This window comes from Humulus lupulus, chromosome 2, assembly GCF_963169125.1.
Source record: "Humulus lupulus chromosome 2, drHumLupu1.1, whole genome shotgun sequence".
In the NCBI taxonomy this organism is placed as follows: Eukaryota; Viridiplantae; Streptophyta; class Magnoliopsida; order Rosales; family Cannabaceae; genus Humulus; species Humulus lupulus.
This window is the reverse complement of record NC_084794.1, coordinates 140,789,268-140,814,936: the sequence shown is the minus strand read 5'-3', so window position 1 is coordinate 140,814,936 and position 25,669 is coordinate 140,789,268. Positions and strand designations below refer to the sequence as shown.

The 25,669-nt window shown below is 42.0% G+C and overlaps 1 protein-coding gene across 2 annotated transcripts; it reads right to left on the bottom strand.

Annotated features, from left to right (window-relative positions):
• Positions 1 to 16,396: 16,396 nt before the first annotated feature.
• On the bottom strand, positions 16,397 to 23,431 carry LOC133818579 (THO complex subunit 4D-like). Of its 2 annotated transcripts, XM_062251535.1 has the most exons (7): positions 23,220 to 23,427; positions 22,448 to 22,710; positions 22,040 to 22,183; positions 21,876 to 21,944; positions 20,118 to 20,302; positions 18,082 to 18,132; positions 16,397 to 16,920 (listed from the first exon to the last, which is right to left on the bottom strand). In XM_062251535.1, the coding sequence occupies exons 2-7, from the start codon at positions 22,655 to 22,657 to the stop codon at positions 16,668 to 16,670; spliced, it is 912 nt and encodes a 303-aa protein (XP_062107519.1). In that variant the 5' UTR covers positions 22,658 to 22,710; positions 23,220 to 23,427; the 3' UTR covers positions 16,397 to 16,667. The 2 variants fall into 2 exon arrangements, with proteins under 2 accessions (XP_062107519.1, XP_062107520.1); XM_062251536.1 differs by lacking the exon at positions 18,082 to 18,132 and having other exon boundaries at positions 23,220 to 23,431.
• Positions 23,432 to 25,669: the final 2,238 nt, after the last annotated feature.

The window sequence follows — 25,669 nt, the reverse complement described above, 5'->3', positions numbered from 1 at the left end:
GGCAACAGATAATTAAGAGAAGAAGAGAAAGAGATTAGTACTTAAAAGTAGAACCGTCACAGATATGAAATCTTTGTGGAAAGAACTAGGTGACTCCAGACACGTTTTTAAGTGGTTCGAAGGTTAAAATCCTTCTACTCCACTAGTCAATATTATTGATCTTTTCTGGGTAATTGGTTTACAAAGTATATAGTTCTTACAAGACTATTTTTCCAACCCCTATCAACTCCCAGGGTCTCCATATTTATAGGAGAAGGCACCTGGAAGTTGGTAGGGAGGTCATCCCGTGACCTTACCATTTGTCATATCAAGTCTGTGATATTCATGATTAATTCCTAAACCTGACACACAAGTGTGGTCTAATCAGTATGGAAGGAGATAATGGGCCGCACGGCCCAACCCGTCCGTGGGTGTCTGAATACGCACGTTCCTGCTGTGTGTCCGAGAAGTCAGGGGGATATCGGACACGTGATGGCAGGATTATGCACGTTTATCTTGCGTGTTGACTTCCCATAGGGTCAGAGCTTCCTGAGAAGCTCGCTACCGGAGCAATCCATAACCCGAGCTGATCCGTCAGTGGTCGCCGGATGTTGTTCCCAGCTCCTGGTGCAACAAGAGCGAGCTGGAAACAGGACCCCCTCGAGCTAGAAAGGGCCCGTCCTGAAAATAGAGCCTCTGGCCTGTGGGAGCCTCGGACTAAATCATGTTTAGTCCGAGGCTCGTCCTGCTAAACAGCCCGTGGGAAAACCAGGGCGTACATCTGCCCCCCAAGCTCCTGCTCGTGGTTCATGACGTCAGATATGGGAGACCACAGTAGGGGCTTTTAGACTTCTCCCACAACCCTTCGCATTCCATGCTTTTCGCATGCGTCTGATACGTGGAACGCCGTGGGTGGCGACGGTACACTCTACGAGAACCGCATTAAATGGCCTAGCCTACTGTCCAGCCGTCGTTTCACATTTCGAGTGGAGGGTCTCCCAAGGGCCTTTTACACGTGATCCTTCCCGTGTATAAAAAGGGGTGGTCATCCCACGCACGGGCCACCTTACCATTCAAAACCTCTCAAATTTCCTTCTTTTCTCTGACCTTCCGAAGAACAAAACCCTTATTTCCATTGCTCTCACCTTCTTCGTTCACGAAGCTTAGGCGTCCGAGTTCCTTCAAAACTTCGGAGACCACTGTGCCAACGAAGCTCCTACCAGCGCAGCAACCTCACTCACCACCTAACCATATACTGTAAGTCTCCTGTCCTTGTTTATTTTTGAAAGCATGCCACTGTAGCTTAGGCAAAAAAAATTACTGTAGCCACATGCAGAGGTTTTCTGGGTCGCGCGGGTATGGAGGGTGACAGCCCTTCTTAGACTAGGGCACACTTGCCATGGGACATCGTCTTAGAATACGGGTTCCATGGTTCTCTCTTAGGAACAATTTCTGGGTAGGATCCTTAGAAATTTTGGGTGCAAAAACCGGGTAGCTTAAGGAATACGCCTTAAAAGCGGTTTTGCCATGCCTTGCTTGTTGAAACTTTCCCCCCAAGGCAATTTTTTACTCTGAGTCCTCTGACACACGAATTCCGAGTAATCTGGGATCTGTTGGGGGCATAGGCGCGTGTTCCTTGGAACGCGTGGCACCACTCTCCACGGGTTGGGCTTACCCCAGCTCGTGTACTGAATACTTGCTTCACTCTCCTGCTTGGGTCGCCTTTTCTAAAGTGTTTTCTTTTGTTCGATAGGCGACCAGATGGCTCCAAAGAGAAATCTGCCACAGAAGAATGTGGGAAGTTCGTCCTCCCAGCAGGATAAAGGAAAGGCGGTGGTGACCAGCTCGCCAATTCCTCACTTTGGGCCAGCGGTGGAGAAGCAAGCCGAGGTGGCCCCTGACGCGTTTTTCGAGGCGGAGAGAATCGTCTCGAAGATAACCAGCTAGGCAAAGATCACCAAAGTCTTCCTCAACCACAACATTCCTCTGGGGAAGACCTCCGTGATCGCCCGACCTGCTGCGGATGGGGAGCGGAGCTGCACGCCGCTCGACGAGTCGTTCGCGGCCTGGAGCGGGGAACACTTCAAGGCAGGGGCCTTCCTCCCCCTGGATCAGTATTTTGCTGATTTTCTGAACTATGTGGGGTTGGCCCCATTTCAGCTCCCCCCCAATTCATACCGTCTGCTGGCGGGACTGAGGTATTTGTTCCAAAAGCATGAGTGGGAGGTCCCCACTCCTGCTGATATTCTATATTTCTTTTGCCTCAAAGCCAGCCCGGACCAGCGGGGGCGAGGCGACGGGTTCTATTACTTAACCCGCTTCCCTAACACAACAGCAGTGATCGAGCTGCCGAGCCATCCAAACGACTTCAAAGACCAGTTTTTTATGTCAACTGGGTTCCGAAACTGCGATCATCACTATTTCAACCGTCCTCGTAAGTGATCCTTGATTTAGCTCGCCTTTTAACGGTTATCTTATTTTAGCTCGTCCCTTATTCCACTTCTGATTTCAACCAACCTTGCAGCCATCTACTCGAGGACCGAAAAGTCTGTGACCCTCGGGGGTCAATACGATACACTGGCGAACTTGCCCCCCAGTGAGAAAGACTACTGCGTGCTCGTGACGGACAAGACGATGGTATTTTGCAGGCTGATTTTCCCAAATCAGACTTTGAATTTGAAAAGGCCCCGGGGGCCTCCCCCAGCTCGCGACAACAGACCGATCGTCGCGGAGGAGGTCGCAGACGACGAAGGCGAGGAAGAAGGTGAGGAAGTTCCTCTGGTGAGGAACAGGAAGAGGACCTTGGAGGTCGCCTAGGGGATGAGCGAGGAGAGGGCCCAATCCGGAGCAGCCGCGGGTCCTTCCGGTCAAGGTAACTCTTACTTATTTAAGAACGTAGATAGGGCCACTGCAGACCCCCGGCTGGTTAGGTTCAACCCTAGGCAGCTCGTCCATCGTCACCCAAGGAATCCGGACCTGGACACGCTCCTGCTCCACTGCGTTGACCAGCTCGTGCTGGACAACCAAGAGAGTCGGCCTAAGGGTACCGTAGTAGTAGATAATACCCTAGCCTTTAGGTCGGTCATTTTTTAGGAGTACGGGACCAATTTACGCACGTGGCCTGCGCTCCAGAGGGGCATCTATGCTCCGGGGATTAGGCAGTACGTAGAAGAGTCCAGCCCCGATTCAGAAACGGACCTAGAACCTTCGCCAGTTCGCGAGATAATCATCCTAGGCTCTTCCAGCTCGGGGGGTAGGGTTCCCTTAGTATTTGCTTTCTTATTGCCTTTGGACCTTTTGTCTTTATTTCTGCATGATTGCTAATAACCATGTTTTTTGTTCTTGGCAGAAGAGATGTCTCAGCCCGGGAATAGTCTGCGGGGCGTTGTGTTCGGTGGGAATCCCCCAGCAGGGCCGAGGTTAAAGAGGCTTCGCGAGTCCAAGAGCTCGGCCGGGGCCTCCACCAAATCCCCGGCTAAGGAGAAGGAGAAAGCCCCGCCATCCCAGGTCGCGGGGGCGAACCTCCCTGTCGCCAGGACAGGGCTCATGCACCCGCCACCCCAACGATCTCCACTGGCCGCCCAGAACGGGGTAATAGAGGTCGGGAATCTGGCCGCGGCAGCCCCGGACGTGCGTATCCCGGTCGACCCTCGGGCTCTGGAGAAGATGCCCGAAGCATTCCGGGGGACGGTGTATGAGTCGGCTAGCTACGCCGTCAGCCACTATTACAATATCAGGGAGAAGGAGTTCCGGGCCATCGAAACAACGAGCCCGGTCCGAGTTATAGAGTCTGCGATGGACATGACCTTAACGGTAAAGTGCCCCCTTCTTTTAAGGCTTTAACACTCACACGCCGCCTTTTTCCTTCCAGTTTGCTAATTTATCATTCTTTTCTTGTAGGGCATGGCTGCCGCCTATAGAGGCATTGTTAGGACCAAGGCCCAGCTCGAGGGTTTGGAAGCTGATCGCCAGACCGCCCTCCAGGAGTCTCAGGAGGCGAGAGACGCTCTGGCGGCCTCTAAAGCCGAGCTAGAGAAGATCCGCTCTGAGAACCTAGAGCTTAAAAACTCCCTGGCCGCGTCCGAGCTAGAGAAGATCCGCTCCGAGAACCAGGAGATTAAAAACTCCCTGGCCGCATCGCGGACAGATCTTGAGGCGGCGAAGGCCGAAGCCCAGGCCGCCCTGAAAGACGAGCGGGTCGTGTCGGAGCAGTCCTTACAAGACCTGTTCTATCACTGCTAGTCCCACAATCCAGACGCGGACTTTTCTTTCATGCCGCCGGACCTCTGGGCATTCTTGTTGCCGCAGCTTCAAGCTCGCCTGAATAAGGAGGTTCCTCCATCGGAGACTGAAGAGGCCTCTGCCGCGGCGGAGCAGGATGAGACCGCGACCTCCAAAGGGCCAGCTGATGGGGCTTAGGACACTTCTTGTTTAAGTATTTTGAACTCTTTCTATTGTAATTTTTCTTTTTATGTGAGGCGTTTCCGCCTCGAGACAATTTGCTCAGCCAGTTTTACATAAATATTTTTATGCATTTGGTCAGAATTCATCTCTTTATTTTTATGAACTTAGTTCGAGTTAACTTTATCCGTATCCCGGGCTCTTTAAAGAATAACCACGGTCAACAAATTTTTGTTAACTTCTAAGTTTTATGACCTGGTTAAGACCAGGAACTTATTTTGAAAAAACTTAGTTCGGGTCAACTTTTATCCGTATCCCGGGCTCTTTAAAGAATAACCACGGTCAACAACTTTTTGTTAACTTCTAAGTTTTATGACCTGGTTAAGACCAGGAACTTGTTTTGAAAAAACTTAGTTCGCGTCAACTTTTATCCGTATCCCGGGCTCTTTTAAAGAATAACCACGGTCAACAAATTTTTGTTAACTTCTAAGTTTTATGACCTGGTTAAGACCAGGAACTTATTTTGAAAAAACTTAGTTCGCGTCAACTTTTATCCGTATCCCGGGCTCTTTTAAAGAAGAACCACGGTCAACAAATTTTTGTTAACTTCTAAGTTTTATGACCTGGTTAAGACCAGGAACTTATTTTGAAAAAACTTAGTTCGCGTCAACTTTTATCCGTATCCCAGGCTCTTTTAAAGAAGAACCACGGTCAACAAATTTTAGTTAACTACTTCTAAGTTTTCTGACCTGGTTAAGACCAGGATAGGACTTAGTTTGTGATAACTCTTATCTGTAGATAAAAATTAACACCTAAGTCGTTAAGGAGACCTGGATATATCCAGGTACCATATGCCCCCCAAGTAACTGGGAAAGGGTCTTTCGTTGTTACTTTAAAATTACACTTGCAAATAACGGGAAACATTTGATTTTTATTTATACATGGAAGGTGACCTTCTAGGCCTTACAAATGTTCATTGATAATATTTCTTTAGGTGGATAGCATTCCAAGTCCGCGGGACCGCCCCTCCACCAAGTCGAGCTAACTTATAAGTTCCCTCTTTGATGACTTCGATGACCTGGTATGGTCCTTCCCAGCTTGGTCCCAAAACCCCATCTTTGGGATCTTTCCCGGCCAGGAAAACTCTCCTCAAGACCAAATCGCCGACGCTAAAGGCACGTCTTTTGACCTTAGTGTTGAAGTAGCGAGTGATTTTCAGTTGATAATGGGCGAGCTGGAGTTGTGAATCCTCTCGCCTTTCATCCACTAAGTCTAAGGAGTGGCATAGGAGCTCGTGATTCTCGTCTTGGCCGTAGGACCGGACCCTGTGCGACAGGACCCTCACCTCCACGGGGAGGACTGCTTCACTTCCAAAGGTTAGGGAGAAAGGAGTGTGACCCGTGGGAGTCCAATGTGAGGTCCTATATGCCCACAGAACTTGGGGGAGCTGTTCTGGCCAGATCCCCTTTGCCTCATCTAGCCTCTTCTTGAGGCTTGCCTTCAGAGTTTTATTGACAGCCTCGACCTGGCCGTTCGCCTGGGGATAGGCCACGGACGAGAAGCTTTTCACAATTCCGTGCCTTTCGCAAAATTCGGTGAACAGGTCGCTGTCAAATTGAGTGCCATTGTCGGAGACGATCTTTTTGGGTAGGCCAAATCGACATATGATGCTTTTAACCACGAAGTCTAGCACCTTTTTTGATGTTATTGTCGCCAACGGCTCTGCTTCGGCCCACTTGGTGAAGTAGTCAATGGCTACCACGGCGTAACGGACCCCGCCCTTTCCGGTGGGCAGGGCGCCTATTAGATCTATCCCCCAAATGGCGAAGGGCCAGGGAGACGAGATCATTTTTAGCTCGGTCGGAAGAGCTCGGGCAACCGCGGCGAACCGATGACACTTGTCGCACTTTTTTACATATGAGATCGAGTCTTTGGACAGAGTCGGCCAGTAATAACCCTGCCGAAGGATCTTCAAGGCCAGGCTTTGCCCCCCAGTGTGATCTCCGCAGAATCCGTCATGAACTTCCTGCAGGATGGCCTTCGCTTCACTTGGAAGAACGCACCGGAGGAGAGGTAAGGAATGCCCACGTCGGTACAACACCCCCTCGACTAGCGTATATCTCGGAGCTTGATAAAGGACTCGCCGTGCGTCGTTGCGCCCTTCGGGTAACTTGCCCTCGACGAGGTACTCAACAATGGGAGTCATCCAAGTCGGCCTGATGTCAATCATCCCAATATCTGCTCGATCTCCGTCTATGCTGGGCTTGTCCAAGAACTCAACTGGCACCAACCCCAGGGTTTCTGTCTCTCCCGAGGTGGCGAGCTTGGCGAGAGCATCTGCATTGGCGTTCTGCTCCCGAGGTATCTGTTCGATCGACCCTTGCCCAAACGTAGACAGTTCGGATTTTACCTTAGCCAAATAGGAGGCCATCTTGGGACCCCGCGCCTGATACTCGCCTAGGACCTGAACCTCAGCGCCGAGTGGAATCTATGCCCCTCTGGGGATATCAGAATGATTCCGGCCCCGGAGCCGTTCTCGTTAGATGAGCCATCAATGAAGATCCTCCACGATGAACCTGAGGAGGTGAGCTGATGTGAGTCTTCCGATGGGATCTCATGGAATCCCGCGCATTCTGCCACGAAGTCGGCCAAGGCTTGACTTTTTATGGTAGTTCGGGGAGTATAGAAAATCTCGAACTGACTGAGTTCGACCGCCCACTTTAGCAAGCGTCCCGAGGCTTCAGGCTTTTGCAAAACCTGCCTTAGAGGCTGATCGGTCATGACGTGTACAGAGTGGGACTGGAAGTATGGCCTGAGTTTTCACGAGGCCATGATTAGGCAGAACGCCAGTTTTTCCATCAACGGGTACCTTGACTCAGCTCCGAGGAGTCTCTTGCTGATGTAATAAACCGGTTTCTGAGCCTGGTCCTCTTCTCGCACCAGAACAGCACTAGCTGCGTCCTCAGTGACGGCCATGTAGAGGAAAAGAGGTTCTCCTACCTTGGGCTTGGACAGCACAGGTGGCTCAGCCAGGTGCGTTTTTAGGTCGAGGAATGCGCTTTCACACTCCACTGTCCATTCGAACTTCTTGTTTCCCCGGAGCAGGTTGTAGAAAGGTAAACACTTGTCGGTCGATTTGGAAATGAACCGGTTCAGTGCTGCCACCCTTCCTGTGAGGCCTTGGACATCTTTCCACGACCTGGGGGAAGGAAGCTCGAGCAATGATCTGATCTTGTCGGGGTTTGCCTCGATTCCTCGGGTATTGACTATGAAACCCAAGAATTTCCCCGATGCGACACCGAAAGTGCACTTCTGAGGATTGAGCCTCATGCCATATTCTCGCAGTATGTTAAAGCATTCTTCCAGATCGGTGACGTGGTTGCCGGCAATCTTTGACTTGACAAGCATATCATCGACGTACACTTCCATGTTTTTCCCGATCTGATCCGCGAACATTCTATTTACCAGCCTTTGGTAGGTAGCCCCGGCATTCTTAAGACCGAACGGCATGACCTTATAGCAATAGACATTAGTCGGGGTCATGAAGCTGGTATGATCCTGGTCTGCTGGATTCATCGCGATCTGATTGTAGCCCGAGTACGCGTCCATGAAGGACATGAGCTCGTGCCCCACCGTGGCATCCACCAGTTGATCGATTCTCGGCAACGGAAAGCAATCCTTGGGGCAGGCTTTATTCAGGTCGGAAAAGTCGATACAGGTCCGCCACTTCCCATTGGGTTTTGGAACTAACACGGGATTGGCAACCCAAATGGGAAATCTGGCTTCGCGGATAAAGCCACATTTTTTTAGCCGGGCCACTTCTTCTTCAAGGGCTTCGGCTCGGGTCATCCCTAATCGCCTCTGCTTTTGAGACTTGGCAGGGACGCTTTTGTCTAGGTGGAGCGTGTGCATGATTACGCTTGGACTGATCTTTATCATGTCCTCGTGCGACCATGCGAATACGTCCAGGTTCTTTTTCAGAAACGCAGTCAGTTCCGCCTTTCTTCTATCGCAGAGGTTCTTTTCGAGCTTAACCGTCCGTGACGGGTTTTGTTCATCGATGCCTACCTCCTCGAGATCTTCAATAGCTTGGAGCTCGGACCTGTCCTCGCCTACTCGGGGGTCAATGTCCTCGCTTAGGGCGAGCTTTTCGTCTTCGGAAACCCGAGGTTTTTCAATCTCAGGGGCCGCCTTGGGTCCTTGTGATTCCTCTTCTTCCCGAATGGCCATCGTCACCTGCCCGGGTTTAGATTTTCCCTTCATGGAAATGCTGTAGCATTCCCTGGCAGCGAGCTGATCGCCCTTGATAGTGCAGACCCCTGTTGAAGTAGGGAACTTCATGGCGAGGTGCCGGACGGACGTGATAACTTCGAAAGCAACGAGCGTAGGTCGGCCCAAAATTGCATTGTAGGCAGCGGAGCAGTCAATGACTACGAATTCGAGTAGTTTGGACACTGTTCGGGACTCGTCCCCTAGGGTGATCACCAGCTCAATCGTTCCTATCGCTGCTGACCCTTCTCCTGAAAAACCATATAGCATCATCGAGGTTGCCTTCAGCTCGGAGACGGTCAGACCCATTTTTTCTAAGGTGGAACGGAATAGGAGGTTCACCGAGCTCCCATTGTCCACTAACACTCTCCTTACTCTCCGGTTGGCGAGCTGGACTGCTACGACCAAGGGATCGTTATGAGGGAATTGGACATGTCTCGCGTCTTCCTCCGTGAAAGTGATCGGTTGTTTCTCTAATCTTTGTTGTTTTGATTGACGCTGTTCCGGGACAAACTCCACTCCATTGTGGGCCTTCAACTCATTCACATACCTCTTCTGGGCGCCTTTGCTCGTGCCAGCCATGTGTGGTCCTCCAGAGATGGTGGAAATCTCTCCCTCGACCACGGGGGGAAGGACGTCCTGATCTACCCGAGGTCCAGGTTGACTGGCTGGGATCTCCGGAGCGGGTCGACTTGTCGGGACCCTGTTCCGCGAGTATTGCGCCAACGGACCTGCTCGGATGAGAGTCTCGATTTCATCTTTGAGGTGCCTGCAGTCGTCGGTATTGTGCCCGACGTCGTTATGAAAACGGCAGAATTTGGAAGCGTCTCTCTTTCCCTTAGGGTGCTTTATTGGCTCCGGTCTTTTCCAGGGGACTCGCGCAGCGTTGGCCAGGAAAATATTCTCTCTGGTTTGGGTGAGCTCGGTATACGTTGTGAACACGGGCTTGAATTTATCCACGGACTTATTCTTCTTTTGACCGTGCTGGATGTTTTCACCATTCCCTTTTCTTTTGCCGCCACCGGGCTGGTTACTCTGCATGACGTCGGGAGTCGCTACTACGATCTCTGTTCCCGTCCCAGCGGGCTTCTCGAGGACCTGGCTGGTCCCCGCGGCTGAAGCTTCAGCTTCTTCCAAGTTTATCCACTCTTGGGCTCTGTTAAGGAATTCACTAACTAAGCTGACCCCCCTCCTTTGAATATCCTTCCACAGATCTCCGCCTACTAGGATCCCGGTCCTCATAGCCATGAGTTTGGAGCTGTCGTCGGCGTCTCTGGCTCGAGCAGCGACATTTGCAAATCTGCTCAAGTAGGCTTTTAGCGTTTCTCCAGGTTGCTGTCTCACGTTAACTAGGGAGTCGGCCTAGACCCTGGCGGCCTGAGAGGCGCGTAATGCCCTCTTGAAGTCAGCCGAAAAGGTCTTCCAGGAGCTGATTGACTGCCTTTTACTTTGTTTGAACCACTGCCTGGCAGGTCCAGTTAGGGTGGAAGGAAAGATCAAGCAACGAAGCTCTGGCCCGATGTTATGAGCCATCATTAGGGTGTTGAACATCCCTAAGTGGTCAGATGGGTCTCCATCCCCGTTGAACTTTGACAAGTGAGGCATACGAAAGCCAGAAGGGTATGCCGTTGCTGCTATGTTGGGGGCGAAGAGCTCCATCTCATCCCCTGAATCATATTCGTCTTTTTCTTTTTCCGATAGGAGCTTCTTCATCAGCTCCTCCACTTGAGTTAAGCGCTCTAGGGTTTTGTCCTGAGATCCTGGGTTATTCCGGGGCTGTTCAACAGCTCCGGACCCGTTGTACATATTAGGCGGGTTGTTGCCCCTCCTATCTGGAGATAGGTCATTTGGGGCATTCCCGCCATTACGTACTTCGGATCGGACCCCAACTGAGCGGGCCTGGCTACCATCCCTAACTCGATCCTCTCTGTGAGAGTTGAGGCGATCTCGAAGGTCGCCTCCATGGGTATTATGGTGACTTTGTGCTGAACTTAGTCGCTGTCGCAGGTCTCCTCCCGAAAGATCACTCCGTGCACTACCGGTCTAGTGACTCCTGCTGGACAGGCTCGAGGTGCGTCTTTGGCGGCTCCGACCTGATCCTTCCCCCGGCACCCTGCTGCGCCGGGAAGGCCCGACCGATGGCGGGTCTCTCCTACTATTTCCGTAGGTCGGGATGTCTCGGACGGGCTGAGGAGACGGGTATCTGATGGGAGAAGGAGGATGCCTGACCGGAGAGGCGATCCTAGTGCCGTCCGGACGGACTAAATTTGGTGGGGGCCTCTCGGCCCTGCCAGCTTGATGGTTTCGCGCTGGGCGAGCTGGACGAGGAACTGGACGTTCTTCGGGGACGGGCTGATGTCTCCGGATCCCCTCGGCCCTCCTTTGGGAATTTCCTCGATCTCTTCTGGGCATCCTCGAGGAAGGCTGAGAGCTAGGGGTTGATGTCCTAACCGAACGGCTGTACTGCTGCTGTTCGGTCTGAGGCATTTCCCTGAAGTTCGCCTCTTGATGGTGCGTTGAAGGGGTGGAGTTGGCTGCAGGGAGTCTACCCGAACGGCTATGCCTGGATCGATTACTCCGGCGAGACTTAGGAGCCTCGCCTTGCCTCTCTCCAACGTTACCGTTGGTTGTGAGAGGGGGTAGTCGACTCAGAATATCCTGGATTTGCTGACCAGCTGCTGCTAGCTGGCTCCTCAGCTGAGCGTTCTCCATCTCCACCGCAGTGTAATAACATGGATTCGGATTAGGCGGCCGGGGCGCCGAACTACCAGTGTCGTCTTGGCCGGCCGGCTGCTTTCCTGGCCTTTGCTGGACTTCAGGAACTTGCTCATCGGGGAGAGCAACATGGCGGGCCTCCTGCCCATCATGTTGTTCTGTCTCGTTGCCATGTTTGGATCGAGTGGTCACCATAGTTGTATGTTTGTGGTAGTACTAATCGGACTTGCTCTCAATGAAAGCACCAAACTGTTGACGCGGTTCTTCGGCAACAGATAATTAAGAGAAGAAGAGAAAGAGATTAGTACTTAAAAGTAGAACCGTCACAGATATGAAATCTTTGTGGAAAGAACTAGGTGACTCCAGACACGTTTTTAAGTGGTTCGAAGGTTAAAATCCTTCTACTCCACTAGTCAATATTATTGATCTTTTCTGGGTAATTGGTTTACAAAGTATATAGTTCTTACAAGACTATTTTTCCAACCCCTATCAACTCCCAGTGTCTCCATATTTATAGGAGAAGGCACCTGGAAGTTGGTAGGGAGGTCATCCCGTGACCTTACCATTTGTCATATCAAGTCTGTGATATTCATGATTAATTCCTAAACCTGACACACAAGTGTGGTCTAATCAGTATGGAAGGAGATAATGGGCCGCACGGCCCAACCCGTCCGTGGGTGCTGAATACGCACGTTCCTGCTGCGTGTCCGAGAAGTCAGGGGGATATCGGACACGTGATGGCAGGATTATGCACGTTTATCTTGCGTGTTGACTTCCCATAGGGTCAGAGCTTCCTGAGAAGCTCGCTACCGGAGCAATCCATAACCCGAGCTGATCCGTCAGTGGTCGCCGGATGTTGTTCCCAGCTCCTGGTGCAACAAGAGCGAGCTGGAAACAGGACCCCCTCGAGCTAGAAAGGGCCCGTCCTGAAAATAGAGCCTCTGGCCTGTGGGAGCCTCGGACTAAATCATGTTTAGTCCGAAGCTCATCCTGCTAAACAGCCCGTGGGAAAACCAGGGCGTACACATGAGAGTTGGTAAGTTTGATTGCAGATAAATTTAAAAATATCGAGTTTAAGTGGTGATTGTACATTAAGTTAAAATTCTAAAGAATGTGGAATTCAGATTTTTCTTATAAATGATTTGTTTGTGCAATGTTTGAGACAATCATCGCTTTCAACAAAACCATTGCTTATGTGTTTAGTTTTTATTTTGTTTGCTCGAGGACGAGCAAATGTCAAGTGTGGGGGAATTTGATAAGTATCGAATTTGTCTATTTTTAATTCATTATTCTTCTATGATTATGCACTTGATTATTTATTTATATATTTTTTAATAAGTTTATTTTGTGTTTTTAGGACTTCCAAGACATTTGGGTGAAAAATAATGAATTTGAGATGTTTTACAAGCAATAGTTAAGCTTGGAAATACAAGTTTGAAACTTCACACTTGATTTTTATAATTTTCCAATATTATTTTGGAAATATTTCAAGAAATACAATTTTTATATCTTTTGTTTAGCTTTCTATATCTTTTTGAATCATCCAATTTCGAGATATATCGATGAAGTTATGATTAAAATACTGTCAGTGGCTGCAGCTGAAGAAAAACGAAAAAAAACTGAAAAAATGTTACTGTCACAGCCAAGCCACGTCCACGCCAACAGAGCCCATCGGTTGCGACCAGCAATGTCCCAGGCTGCAGCCAGCGCCCGATTTTCTGGAAAATTCATGTTCCAGCGGCCGTAGCCACCAACAACACAGGTCGCGGCCGGTGACTAATTTTTTTCTTAATTTTTGAATTTCAAATGTATTTTCAAGAGGCTATAAAAGGGGTTAGGGTTAACTCTTAGAATAACTTTGGATTGCGAATTTTAGAGTCTAGAGTGGCAGAGGAGGAGAAAATACATCTACATTTACATTCTTTAATCTATTTTTTCTTTCTTCTTAGGATATGCTGTCAAACTTTCTTCCTCGTCCACTGGCTATTACGGAACAGGGACTATTACGACTATTTACTATTAGTAAAAATAGAATGAATCTCTTTACTTATCTTTATTTTCTTATCTTTTTTTGAACAGAAGGAATCTCACGAATTATCACTGGCACTATCAAGACTGTACTCTTTTTGAAGACCTTCTCCTTTGATTGGAAAGGCCTTCTCTTTTTGGTGAATTGCAGTTCAAGTTGGAATCATTGATTATTTATGTTTGTGAATATGAATTTGATTATGGAATAGTTTTCTTTTTAGTTAAGGGTTATTTCAAAACCCTAGAAATGAGATCTTGAATGCATTGATAAATTGTATTCCTTCTATTCTCTTATATTAAATTGCTTCTATTTTTCTGTTTAAATGTCATGGATCTTGTAATATATTGTTTAGACGGTCGCTAATTAGAATTTTGCATTGTTCTATTATCATCTTAGGATTGTTATTCACGTAATAGTATAGGGTTCTAAGTATAGTGATAAATTGCAATTAAAGTATTGTGACGGGTATTTTAAATATGATGAAAAATAGAACCAAGGTTAAATGAATTACATGCTTAATGAATTTGTTGCCTAGATTAACCCAAAGTGTAATGTTTTTTCTGGGTTAAATAGATCGCATGCTTAATAATTTAATTGTTTGGTAAAATTAATTAATCAAGAGCGCTTAACTTTAATTAATTATAATAGGGAAATTGAGATAATTGACTGCTCAAGTGTTATTTGCAGGGTTAATAGTTTAATTGAGAATAGAAAATATTGTTTATCATTGTTAATTGATTGATTGTTGAAAGTGGAGAGTAATTCTTTAACTATTTCTTTAAAGCCGTATTATTCTAATTCTTTAATCTTTGTTTTATTTTATGCTATTAGTTTTTAAAACAAAATCTCCTATTTATTTTTTTGTTTTTTTTTTCTTATTTTAAATAATAATATGAATCTGAGTCCTCTTACTGCTATACTGAGGTAGCTTGTATAATTGATAGATAATAAATACTTAAATTTGCTATGGCATATGACAAGCATCAGCTCTTGAAGGTTCTTGAAAAAATTTCTCCATCAACGACATTATCTCTTCCCTGAAACTCCACTTTGTCCTCCACTGCCCGAATCTTGGTGTCCATTATATCCTCAACTTATTCTAAGCTTTCTTCTTTGTCTGAACCTCCTTTCCTGCCTTTCTTCGGTGCCATCTTACCCCCCCAAGTCATTGCTATGATACCAATTTGATATAGCTTTATAAAATACTACGTGGGGTTCGCAAGGCATGGCTACTCAAGTGGGCCAGGCCATCCACGAGGCCATTGCTCTTGGGTATTGGTCTAGGTCGGGCCTTCTTGTGCCACTTTAGGCCTTGTTATTAGGCTTGGGGGAAAGCACTCCCAACAAAACAAATATGCATGTAACATCCGTTACATATGATAGAACTAATGGTAATATACCCGTGAGGTAACTACAAAAGTATTGTTTTGGGATTCTTGGGTAGCTTTTCCACAAAAATAAATTAATACATCAAGTTCTTAGATAATTTAAGTGCTACAAATCTAAAAGCTTGTACAATTTGCTGCAAATTTCTAGAAAATTCAATTTTAAAAAATTAAAGTAAAACTAAAACCTAAAATTCATTCTCTCCTATTCATTTTTGGATCTACCTTCCCATTTCTCACACAGCCATCACCCCATTTTCCACAACTCGCCATCCCATTTCTCCACGTATTTAAAGACCTAAATATCGGAGATGTATCAACGTCTTTAATGATCTAAGGTCGTCTCATGCGATGTCATTTCTAAGTTGCCTCATCTGTCATCCCTAGTTGTTCTAATCCATGTCATCTTCAACTGTTCCTGCCGCTTGGCTAGCTTGTCATTACTTTCATCAAAGTGGGGATGTCATTAGTTATAGATTAGGATTTAATATTTGTTAGGCTAAGTTTTAGTAAATTTGGTTTTGATTGTGTGTGATTATAATGGAAATAGATATTTGTAATTGTTAATTTATAATGTTGATATGATTTTTATTTGTGATTTTGGATTTCGATTGAAGAATATGAACACATTGATGGACTTTTCGTCATGAAGACATTTTGTTTTAAAATTCTTTTTTAGTATGGAAGTATTTGAGCAAGTAAACTCTTTTGGAATAGCTTATCATAAATTTGTTGAATACCTGATTTGTTTTTTTTTTAAATATTGAATTAATAAATCTATTTATGTGTAAGAAGATAAATGCACATTAAATTTAAGCTAAATCTCTAAAAAAAAATTAAAATCCTATTGATGTATTATTTGAAAAAAAAAACAAACAAATAGTATATTATAGATTTGGTACAAGTATATGGGATTTCTTTTAAAATATGAATTATTTTTTTAATATTTATTATAATTTATTTTGTTTTTTATTTCAAAAATAAAATTTTAAATGTAATCATTAGAATAGCTTAATAGTATTATACCTCTCTTCACAAAGATGAGGTCCCAAATTCGAATCCAACTTTCCCCGATATGTCAAAAAAAAATATTTAATTATGTTATGAGAACTACCACATATTTGAAAAAAAAATAAAAATATCACTAAACAAATATAGAGATGGTTTCCTTCCCACTCTACCAATGTCATAAAGGTAATGTTACATCCAAATATTACACTTATATGACAAACCACTTTAATCTAATAAGACTCATCTTAAGTAAATATAATTAGTTGTTTGGATATAATTTGTGGGGGCACATATATCATATACCAAACCCCGTAACAAAACAGAACATAAAAACAAAAGTTCTATATGCATTTTCAAATGCATTAGAATTAGACTAAATACGAATGACGATAAATAAAATTAAGAAAACAAATCATAGATTTATTTGGAAAGGTTTTGTATATAAAAGAAATGTGTTTACATCTTGTATCCTTCTCAAGCTTCGAAGGACCAGTCAACAAGAGTAACTTACCATCATCGTACGTTCGGTTGATTTTTTTAACATTTTTACCTTCTAGGAAAATTTTGGTTTCTTTGCAAGATCTATACCATCTAATCAAACAAAAAGTGGGTACATCTGATCAATTTTCGGCTAATAAAAAATAACAATAACAGAAGATCAAAACACGAAATAAACACCCACATCAATTCCTTGGAACAAACCAACTGTTGAAAAATTACCCGACATTCACTTTTCACTAAAGCTTAGAAATCTAGAACAAAAACCACCGAGGCATTTAACCACAAACAAGCAGAGTAAACGCACCAACAGCAATGGCCACTTTGTACACCTATAGCTAACACTGGATCAGTTCTAAAAAAGTTCATCAGCTAAAATTTCATGTTTGCATAGCTTCGGCATGATAGCTATCCAGTTCTTTGTCAAGATCATCAGCAGACTTCTCAACTGGTTTCTTCTTTCCACGGCCACCACCACCACCAATGCTGCTACCACCACGGCCACGACCATGGCCACGACCACGGCCACGACCACCTCCACGTCCTCGTCCTCCTCCACCATTACTACTACCACCACGGCCACGGCCACTCCTTAGTCCACCACGACCCCTTTGACTGGAAAATCCAGAAACACTAAAAAAGCAAAAGACAATTGCTCAGATAAGAAAAAAATAAAGGCCAGATTTAAAATATCAAATTATATTCTTTAGTTTGTTAGCTAAAAAAAATTATATTCCTCAGTTTAAAACTAGTAATTAGTACTCTTCTAACACATTTGTATCTATCCTCAAAACTGTCCCCTGAACTAACAAAAGCATAAACCATCTATACTCTTCAATTGTCAGGTGGGGCAAATTCCGCAGTAAGATATGGTTGCAGTCCAAGAACAGATTTGACATCCATTATTTCAAATTTGTTTATTTATCTCTCCCATGCACCGCAGATACCCCTTTTCTTCCTTAATATGACAAAATCATGACAACTGACAAATACTACATTTTGAAGACTTTAAACTATCCTAGAGTGAAGACTAAAAAAATAGCAGAAAGATGTAGAAAGAAAACATCTTCAGATGAAAAAAAAAAACTTCTGCATAAAGTTGTTTAGGCCAAGGCAGGTAAATTTTCAATAGAGTCTGGCACATGGTGTGACAATATGAGAGATGATGAACATCAATATGAAAAGAGCTGATCAGTTGTTTACATTAATGGCCAATTTAAAATTGACAGAAAGCTCTAAAAACTTTCTACAAATATCAATTACTGATGGCAAGAAAATTAGAAGTGTTTGTACAAACCACAACCCAGGTCCCCTTGGTGAGATCAAGGGAGAAACAAGAGAGCTTCCAAGAACCTTACATTAGCATGGAATTTGCAACTTTTTTTAATAAAAAGAAACACCCAACATCTTGAGCTAGACTTAAGTGGCAAAGCCAGCAATTTGTAATTATTAAATATGTAACTAAACCTTGAGGAATTGGATCCCAGGTCTATGTGATAGCAAGGCACAGTGCAAAGTGGCTTAACTCAACTAGTCCCTGACAACATTATGTTACTAACGTATTATTTCTACAATAACATATGAACTAATTTATTATCTACAACTATAACAAGGAGTGCACAATCTAGAAATTTAACACAGCTTTACCATGCATCCAAGACATCTTGTGACAAATTCAATCATTTGAAAATTAATAGAATAAACACATCCAAACATCCACAGATTAATCAAGTTTAGTTATCTTCGTATCTTTAATATATATATATAAATATAAACATAAATTCAAATAGTTACCCAGGACCACGATTAACCATAGGAGGGCCACCAACACGACCAGGTCCTGACCTGCATGGTTAGCAAGTGTAAACAGTAAAAAACAATTCAAGCAAATAACATCTGGGGGATGTATAAGAAAAAATAGAATCTAAATTGCAATCTACATGCCCAAGAATATGAGCTTGCAGAAAATAGAAAGGGGGAAAACATACAAGGCAGCGAAAAGAGGGGGGAAAGAACAAAACCTAAGGACTTATTTATTACTTCAACATCAATATTCTAAACAACATTATCAAGAGAAAAATCAATCTGTGTTACAGACAGTAAAGACTCAGCAAAACCAATTCTCCCTCTTCATTCTTCAAAACAATGCTATTTTGCCCCAACAAAAAGCCAAATTACTTATAGTTCCAAATAAATCCTCACTTTTAGTATAAGCAGGCATACATAAAGGCTCACTTTTTCACCTTCTATGTTTCACCCGAACCAATTTAAACTCATTTAACAATCTAGACCACAATTTCCAAGAAAAAGAAATGACGAAATAAATTATGACAATATCCAATCATTCTGCAAAAAGTGAATAAATAAAAAAAAATTACTATCTAAAATATAATGACATATATGGTCTTCTCTTCCGCATCACATCACAAGTAATGTGCCTATCAAAAATTAGTAACCATACTCACCTCAAAATTTCGTATTCAAGCCTTGAGGCGTTTTGTCTTTGTGAGGCGAGGCGTAAGCCTCAAATATTTAATTAAAAATATATTTTTAAAATAAAGGATGAATGATTCAAAGTGATAAAGCATAACATGTCTTCTAAAACTCAAACATAACATAAAATGTGTCATAAAACTCAATCATAAATATCTCATAAATTATCTAAATTTCTAAAATAAGGATAAATCTAGAACTAGAATCTTAGATACTACTATCCTAGAACAAACTTTATGAGAAATCATCTTCCAATTCATTATTGCTTGAAGTACGGTTATATTGTAAAATCCACTCATCATCAACATCACCATCACCCTCCTCCATCACAACTTTTTTTTAGTTTCTAATCATTTTACTATCTACACATAACAAAAAAAACAACCAAAAGTTATGAAATAAAAATATATAATAGAAAAAAAAAATATAAGTTAAACTTAATATACCTTAATTCTCCCTTATGTTTGGAAAAAAAAAGCTTCAGCTATGTAAGGAACAAGACAGCTATGTTTTTTATTTTAGTTTGTTTTGTTTCTATGATTGAAAAGTAATGAGTGACGACATCAATAGCTAAGTGTACAGAAAGCGTGATTAGGTTTTCTAAAATTATTTGTTTTAGGGATTATTGGGCTTTTTATTTGTAATCACATGTGTTTTTATTGGGCTTTTTTTAGTTATTTAAGTAAAAGCCCATTACTGTGAAGGAGAGAAATAAAAAAAAACACAAATTGGGCCTTTTAGGGTTTACATAAACCTAATATAAAACAGATCCAGTGAGGCGTGCGCCTCTTTGTTTTCCGCCTCAGTTACTTTGTGAGGCGTGCGCCTCTTTGTTTTCCGCCTCAGTTACTTTGTGAGGCGTACGCCTCTGTGTCTTCAGTCAAGGCGTAAGCCTTGAAGCAATATTGCTACGCCTCAAAAATGCTTTTTTAAACATTGACCCGAACTTCCAAAGAAACATGGGTCTTCTAGATAAAAGGTCAGGAAAATCTGAGTATTGTTCATCAACAAAAGGGTACCTAAACTCTACAACCCACTCCTTCAGAAACCCCACACTCTCCAACACAAACTCAAAAGAATATAGATGAAGAAATTTCCCTATGGTTAGAATTTTCTTAAGCACTATGAAAATAACTAGAGTACAAATCACCATAAACCCAAGCTTGTCCCCAGAAAAAAGTAATCACACACACCAGGAAAACAACCATTGTAACTAAAATATCATAGTAAAAATACAAACAGTACATTGTGTATCAACTCAACTAGAAGCTGCAAAAAAATTTAAAATAAAATATAAAATCTACCCGTAAGTCCAGAACAGAGATAAGAATACATACGTCATAACCACAGTCCTCTTCTTCCTTCCATTTAATCCAGCAACATTCACACGAGCTAAAGGAACTTCTGAATTGAGACCCATGATCTCAATCTTCATTGGCTTCCCATCCAACAGTACATTATTATACCGCTTCAATGCTGCAAATGCATCACTTCTTCTAGTATACACCACTTCAGCTGAACCCTGTAAAAAATGGACAATCAAGAACAATAAGAAATTTTGAGGAAAACAAAAATTGATCCATAATCAATCCAACAGAAATTATGGCAGAAAACAACTACCCTGAAACTATAGCTAACCTACCCCACCTCAAATTATGCAAAAGGGCACATCAAAATTCGACAGGCAATTCAATGGACCACAATTTCATAGATCACAAGATGTAAAATGAATGCAAGAAAGAGTATGCAACTACCCTGAAACTATAGCTAACCTACACCACCTCAAATTATGCAAAAGGGCACATCAAAATTCGACAGGCAATTCAATGGACCACAATTTCATAGATCACAAGATGTAAAATGAAGCTAAGGATATTTTAAATGTCCAACTCAAAGATATGCAAGAAAGTGTATGCAACTACTCTAGAACCAAACAAAGTTTATTTTCTGTGCTTACTCGTAAAAATAATCTTCAATGCTATCTCCTAATATGAATGTCAGTAGTCAAAATGTGCTTAATTATCTAAATATCTGCTCGATATTGTGAACAAGAACATGTGTTCTTGCATAATGACATTTCTTTCAAGTGATCTTCAGCATAAATGAGAGTGCTGGATCTCTCTTGGTTGAATGAGGGCTCACTTCTCTTCCCGGGATCATGGACTCTGCTCATGAAGGGTGCTTAAATTTTTATTTTTTTTCCCCCATAAAAAACAGGAATGAATATTAGGGGGTTAAGGAAAACTAAAACTGAAGACGACAACAGTCTTAAAGAATTGTTTAAATCAGGGTAATTCCTCAGTCATATGCTGAAGCTTTGGAAGTGGCTTTGGTCTACAGTGCAGCAAAAGGAAAAGAAATTTGTTGAATGTGACAGCTATACTTTTTTGTCGTAAATATGGTTGAAATAAATAAAAGAAAATTTGAGAATATTGATCATTAAACAGAAGTTATTTGGAGATAAATCAAATATAGGATAGCCATATGGCTTCATAATGACCCTGAGTTTAGGGGTTGAGCTTTTCTTATTTGCAAGGAGATTTGGCTTGTGTTTTGTAGCCTTTGTAGAACTTTTGCTCGGACTTTCAATTCTTAATTAACAAATAATGTACAAAAGCAAATGCAATGACATATAAATGTCAAAATTAACATAGTTCCGTTGAGCTATTGACATGATACATACTAAATTAAATATTAACAAAAACTGCATTGTCATCAAAAGTTTTTCTTAATTATCAACCCATTATGTAACTACAGAATTCTAAGAAATTTCCTCAGATGTTAATGGGCATACTTTTTCATAAGCATGTAGTTGAACATACGTACACATAGCAAGTAAACAAAACAATCAAGACATCAACTCAGCAAAAGTATTCCAAATAATCCCAATTCTTCTATAGCTTTGCCCCAGTCATGTTAATTTGTACATCAACACAACTTCTATAGCTTTACCCCAGTCATGTTAATTTGTAAATCGAGACAAAGTAAAGTTACCCATAATGCCACCAAATTTTCCATATAATCAACAATCTTATTTAGAAATACAGTACAATGCCAAAGCATAAAAAATTTAAACACTGCAAATAAATACTTACACTTGGGCGACCAGTTTTGTCATAATGCACTGCATATCTTATTAAGTCTCCAATTTCAGAGAAAAGTTCCTGAGTTGCAAGTCATATTTCAAGACAATGTTACAAGAAATTCGGGTATAGAAAGCTCTTAACTTAAGACGAAAAAAATGTGGCTCAAGTTGTACCCTTATATCCTCATTGGTCACTCCATTGTCCAAGTTGGAAACATATAGTTTTGTGCCAATCTCAATGCCTGTTATTCCTGCAGCTCTGATACTATCTTCAAACAAATCATGCTGCCATGGGAAGGTCTTGGTTCTGCGGATAGACTGATGAAAGCATGGAGAAAAGAGTCCAGATTGGGAAAAGAAGAAACGTCAGCTTATAACAAGATAATTCGCCACTCCGCAAAGTGCTCAGAAAAATAACGGTACAAATGCACTGAGGACGACAGAGCTTTAGTGGATGAGACAGACATATTGAGCTTCTCCATCAATTATAGTCCTCTTTGAATTTGAGTTTCTATTATTTGGGTTTTTAAATCATATCAGATTGTCTAGCATATCAAAAAGCATCTACAGATTTGAGCTTGCCTTGGCAATGGTGTAAGCAGATGGCTGAGCATTCACCCTGAGAGGTCCCCTACGAACCGGCCCAGTCATTCTTCCAGCAGGACCACCACCATTAAAGGACCCACGTGATCCACGGCCTCGACGGGCTCTACCTCTTTCTCTAATTCTTTCACGATTACCCTTGCTGCTCTTAATCATATCATCAAGTGACATATCCAAAGGAGTAGTCATTGATGGGGAACAGTTACAGAAAATACACAATAAAAGATTTTGAAAAAGAAAACCTGCAAGTAAAAGAAATTTACATCAGCATCTGCATATGCATAATCAAAACCGGTGAACTACAGCACATGAAGATACCAACGGAACTTATTCATCATATTGGAATTGGGAAGCTGAAAAAACAAAAAAAAGCGGACCAGTACACTCCAGATCTGACGAATCAAAGCACAAGTTTTTAACATAATCAAAGCCAAACCGAACAAAACAAAACAAACGGGTCCACTTCAAAAGTTATTCATGCTAGGGTAATTACAACAACAAGAAAAGAGAGACAAAAATAGTCACATATATAAGATCAATAAAGAAAAAATCGAAACCCTAACTGTGCAGCCAGATATACATGCGTTAAAAATACGCGGTATGACCGTACAAACCCTAAGTTTTGGTTTAGCCTCAAATGAGATTCACAAACAAGAAGAAAAGATGAAAAACTCTGATCCTAAAAGAGCATAAAAGAAGGAAATCCAGAGAATAATTAGCATTGAAATATAGAATCTAAATCGAAAGATACCTGTATGATAAGCAGAGAGAAGATGAGAGTGGAAAAGAAAAAGAGAAGAGGTTTGATATCTGATGGGAGAGAGCAAAGGCGGAGTGAAGAACTTTAGGCTTCTGCTTACAGAGAAGTTTCGATGAATGGCGGTTGCGTTTTCATGAATGACCCACGACTGCTAAAGGGAGAAAGGGTTTAGACGCCAATTTCGCTTATCATTTATCTCTCATTCCTGGTTAAAAAAAGATTTTTTAACGGGTTTATACTCTTTGGACATGTGTTTATTTGTATGAATTACTTTTGGATTCTGGTGATAAAATAGTTAAAATAGAATTCTAAATTCAATTTTGGTCAATATTTTTTTAACTAAATAATTTATCAAACTAATAATTCAGAACAAAAATAAAATCATTCTGCTTAAAAACTGTGTTGTTATATTCAATTTTTTCTTCATCAAAATTGAGTTTAGGGTTCTATTTTACAAAATATAAGGTCCAAAAAGTATTTTGTCAAAATATCCAAACAGGTAATGAGAAAAAACATATGGTCCAAAAAAGTATAAACGCTTTTTTAATTGAATTTTTTTAGACTATCAGATTGTGTCCTAAGATATAGCATTTATTACAATTTGCATAAAATAATTAATATTTTTTTACCCAAAATTTTCAAACTATTAAATTATACTCTATTTAATTATGAAAATTTAAAAATCTATTTTTTTATTACTTCTTAAAAAATTAAAAAAAATCAATAAAAGACTAAAATTAATGAAAATTCCTTTTAAATACTATTATTCTTTGCTATCAACCTAAAGATAACATATTAAAGAAATGAACAAATAAGAACACAACAATTTTTATGTGGTTTAGGCTATAAAATAGCTCTAGTCTACGAATCTCTAGTATTAAGGAAATTAGAAGCTTGTTAAGGCAAAGGCAAACTCCAATGGAGTTTTCTCAGGCAGTATTTATATTGTTCTGAGTACAAGGCTCTCTCTCTCTCTAAATCAAACCTCTTACAAGGAGATACCCCAGCCTTATTTATAGAAGCTGAGATCATTAATGTTAATCATCTTACATTAATATTAAGGCATTAATGTTAAATTAATACACAGAGGGTTGTGTTACAATAGAGGCTATGGCCCACGCGAATTCTACAGGGTCCATTGCAGAAAACCACACACAAACTTTATGGGGAACATATATTTACCTGTCAGAGTGTGTAATGTCCAAAATTCCCTATTGTGGCTTAAGCCTGGATTAAGGGGCCAGGATGGTCATAATTGATTTAATATGCGATTATGTGATTATATGCATGATTATGTAAGTTATTTTATTATTTGATGATAATTGCATGCATGTGGGCCCACTTCTTATTAAAAGGGAATTTTCGTAATTTTGACTCGTTAATGGCATAAATTTATATTTATGTGTGTGTATGTGATATATGGGTGAGACCACATTGTTATGTGGATATGTTTGAGCTATTCGGCATGAGATGATCCTAGGAAGCAAGTTAGCGGTTTGGCTATAACGGAGTTAATTACGGGGCTCGGGGTGAGCCTAAGGGTAAATTGATGCTTAGTACATTACCGGGAATGAGCGGGTAATGGGATATGATTTATTAAATAATTGAGGATATTGGGAGTGACGGAAATTGGAGGACGTTAATTATGATTAACGTAATAGGTGAGAAATGACAATTATACATTTGGTTGGCTTTGAGGAATTAAAATGGCCTAGGGGCATTTTGGTCATTGCGATCATTAGATATGTTCAGCCAAGGAAGGTTTTAGATTACATAGGCAGCAAAAACAGAGTTCCCCTCTCTTCTATCTCTCGATCATCTTTCTCTATTTTCTTCCATTGGATTTTTGAAGCTAGGCTGGAAGATTGACATGAGGATTTAAGGCTTGAGAGTTTAGGCTAATGATCAGCAATTGAAAAGGGTTCAATTCTGGGATTGAGGTAAGGATTTTCAGTTTAAATCTCAAGTTTTTACTCTGTGTTTTAGATGGTTTATAAGCATGATATTTGATTGTGTAATTGGCTGTTTGAGGATGTTTTAAGTGTTATAGAACTTGGGTTTTGTTGTTAGAATGGTGGTAATGTTGTGGTAATGATTAATTGTGATATTGGGATTGGTTTGATGAAGATTTGACTGAGTTAGAATTGAGGAAAATGCAGGGGAGCTGGGTGTTGGTTTTTATTGATCAAATCAGAGATTATACGCAGCGGAACAACAATCAAATTGTTAGTTTAATCTCATAAGATTTCTAGATCTACTTCTTCACATGCATATATATATTGAATCAAAAACATGAATAGAAAAATTACCTCAGGTCCTTCCTTGCTGCTATCTTTTTGTATGGCTAAATCCTTGAGATCTCACACCAAGATCTTCCAAAATGTTCTCAGCACACAAAGAACAAGTGTGGGCTCGCTATACAAACAATAGGCAAAAGACTA

Bases quoted from the DNA above. Each gene is read 5' to 3' on its own strand.
- LOC133818579 (XM_062251535.1), bottom strand. From the start codon at position 22,657: ATGACTACTCCTTTGGATATGTCACTTGATGATATGATTAAGAGCAGC. The intron at 20,303-21,875 runs GTAAGTATTTAT...CATTTTTTACAG, and splicing joins ACAAAACTGGTCGCCCAAGT to GGTTCAGCTGAAGTGGTGTA. The intron at 16,921-18,081 runs GTAACTATTTGA...TTGCTTTTTTAG, and splicing joins ATGGTTAATCGTGGTCCTGG to TGTTTCTGGATTTTCCAGTC.